The sequence below is a fragment of the Uloborus diversus genome, chromosome 1 (genome assembly GCF_026930045.1).
Source record: "Uloborus diversus isolate 005 chromosome 1, Udiv.v.3.1, whole genome shotgun sequence".
NCBI classification, from domain to species: Eukaryota; Metazoa; Arthropoda; class Arachnida; order Araneae; family Uloboridae; genus Uloborus; species Uloborus diversus.
In genome coordinates, this window is record NC_072731.1 from 185,815,503 (window position 1) to 185,817,859 (window position 2,357).

The window sequence follows — 2,357 nt, forward strand, 5'->3', positions numbered from 1 at the left end:
GTAAATGAAAAAGTATTTTTTTCATTTTTTTTCACCGTAAACAAAATTATTAGCCATTTTAATTATTCGAATATTTATATTTTTGCTAATTATAAAGAACAAATGAATACTAAAAAAAAGAAAGAAGGAGAACTTCCATTAATAGGGCTTTGCAACCTTATTTTTATATTAATTTTTTATCGATACTCGTATATTTATCCACTAGATGGCAGCATAAACGATAAAAAAGCGAAGATATTGCACTATTTCACCCTGACGCTCTCAGAATCTTTCGGTCTCTAACCGAACGTGTCAACATTATGATGCGGCGTGAGTATTATTGTTGTTTGTTGATTTAATGAATTGATAGCGAGTTGTAGGAGGTGATTTTTCGTAAATTATCAACTAATTACTTTCGTTGTTTTTCAAATTGAAACATGAAAGAAAATCCAACCCGTGAGTCGAATGTAAACGAGAATGTTAGCACATCAGAAGATGAAGAAAAATATTGCTTTTCTTGGGCAATATGCAATCCGCGTAAAACTGTACATCGATATTTTGCCCTGATCTTTATGTGTCTGTTGGGTTTTGGCAGTTATTTTTGCTATGATAACCCTGCAGCTTTGCAGCAACAAATTATTCGCGACATGCAAGTGTCAACTCAAGATTTCTCTAGTTTGTATTCATGGTATTCTTGGCCTAACGTTATCCTGGCATTCTTTGGTGGATTTTTAATCGATCGAGTTTTCGGCATACGCTTAGGTGCAATCATTTTTAGCTTGTTTATATTACTTGGTCAATTGGTGTCTGCTACTGGAGCAATTTTCAACTACTTTTGGATAATGCAACTGGGGAGGTTTATTTTTGGCGTCGGAGGTGAATCTCTTGCTGTTGCTCAAAATACGTATGCTGTTAGTTGGTTTTCGGGAAAAGAACTGAATATGGTTTTCGGTCTACAACTTAGTCTTGCCCGTGTTGGAAGCACAGTAAACTTAATTTTGACACCTGAAATATATGACACAATGAGTCAACGTTTTTCCGATTATACTTTGTTGGGTGTGACTCTTTTCATTGCTTCACTCACTTGTGTTCTTTCACTCGTAGCCGCTTTAATAATGGGCTTCTATGATTGGAGAGCTGAAAAGATTTTGAACAAAACAGCAGGACAGACTGGTGAAGTTATTCGTTTCAAAGACATCAAAGATTTTCCATTGACATTTTGGTTAATCTCTATGGTATGTGTGACATACTATGCAATGATATTTCCTTTCATTGGCCTTGGAACAGTGTTCTTTGCAAGAAAATATAATTTGAGTCAATCGGAAGCGAACTTAGTGGATGGTATCCCTTACATCATATCAGCATTTGCTTCCCCTGTGCTTGGGTTGATGGTAGATAAAATTGGACGTAATTTGTTGTGGGTTTTTGTTGCAGTTCTTCTTACTTTGATTTGTCACCTACTTATTGGACTTACATTTATAAACCCATGGTATCTTATGATACCAATCGGCTTAACTTATTCTCTTTTAGCATGTGGTCTATGGCCAATGGTTGCACTTGAAGTACCCGAGTACCAACTTGGAACAGCTTACGGCATTATGCAATCAATCCAAAACCTTGGACTTGCAGTTGTTGCATTAGCAGCTGGAGCCATTGTTGACTCTAAAGGTTACATATTTCTTGAAGTTTTTTTTATTTATTTCGGAATAGCTGCAGTCATATCAACAATATTGCTCTTTGTGGTGAATTCAAGTAGAGGTGGAGCTCTCAACTTATCCGTTAAAGAGAGATTAGCCAGAGAAGAAGAACTTAGTCGGCAGGAATTAGTCGAAAATCAGAGACTGCTAGCATCGGGATCTATGGCAGATGTGACGCCTCATGATTTAATGCAACCAAGATCCGATTTCTACATCCGTAACAGATTCTTGAGCAGAATTGGGGCTAAGCTTCCACCTCATTTTGATATTACAACATGTGCGCTTATACACAGAACTGGATTAAAATAAATTATATTCAATCAGGCTTTGAGATTGCATGTATAGAAACAATGTTTTAATTTGTAAATAATGTATTTTTATTTTGAGGCCTTAAAGATGTTAGAAAATACCTCAGATGATTTTAAATATGGGTCCTATTTTTTAAAATATGATTATTTATATAGGAGTATGTTATTTATTATTTTATTTAATGTTTTGTTTTTTATTAAAAACTTCTCTATTCAAGAATTATTTGACATTTTAGAATGCAATAAATCATAAAATTATAGCTTAAAATATGTTACATACTGTTATCTATTATAAATCATGCTAGATACTTCGAAATTGACAACTTATAGATTCCTTTTCAAATGTCTGTGTGTACTGAAAAATTGTACACTA

The 2,357-nt window shown here is 34.2% G+C and overlaps 1 protein-coding gene across 1 annotated transcript; it reads left to right on the forward strand.

The window, feature by feature from the left end:
* The first annotated feature begins 327 nt into the window (after window positions 1-327).
* Window positions 328-2,021, forward strand: LOC129223789 (major facilitator superfamily domain-containing protein 1-like). Its single transcript, XM_054858149.1, has one exon. It carries the CDS (start codon window positions 417-419, stop codon window positions 1,983-1,985), a length of 1,569 nt encoding a protein of 522 aa, XP_054714124.1. The 5' UTR covers window positions 328-416; the 3' UTR covers window positions 1,986-2,021.
* The last annotated feature ends 336 nt before the right edge of the window (window positions 2,022-2,357 follow it).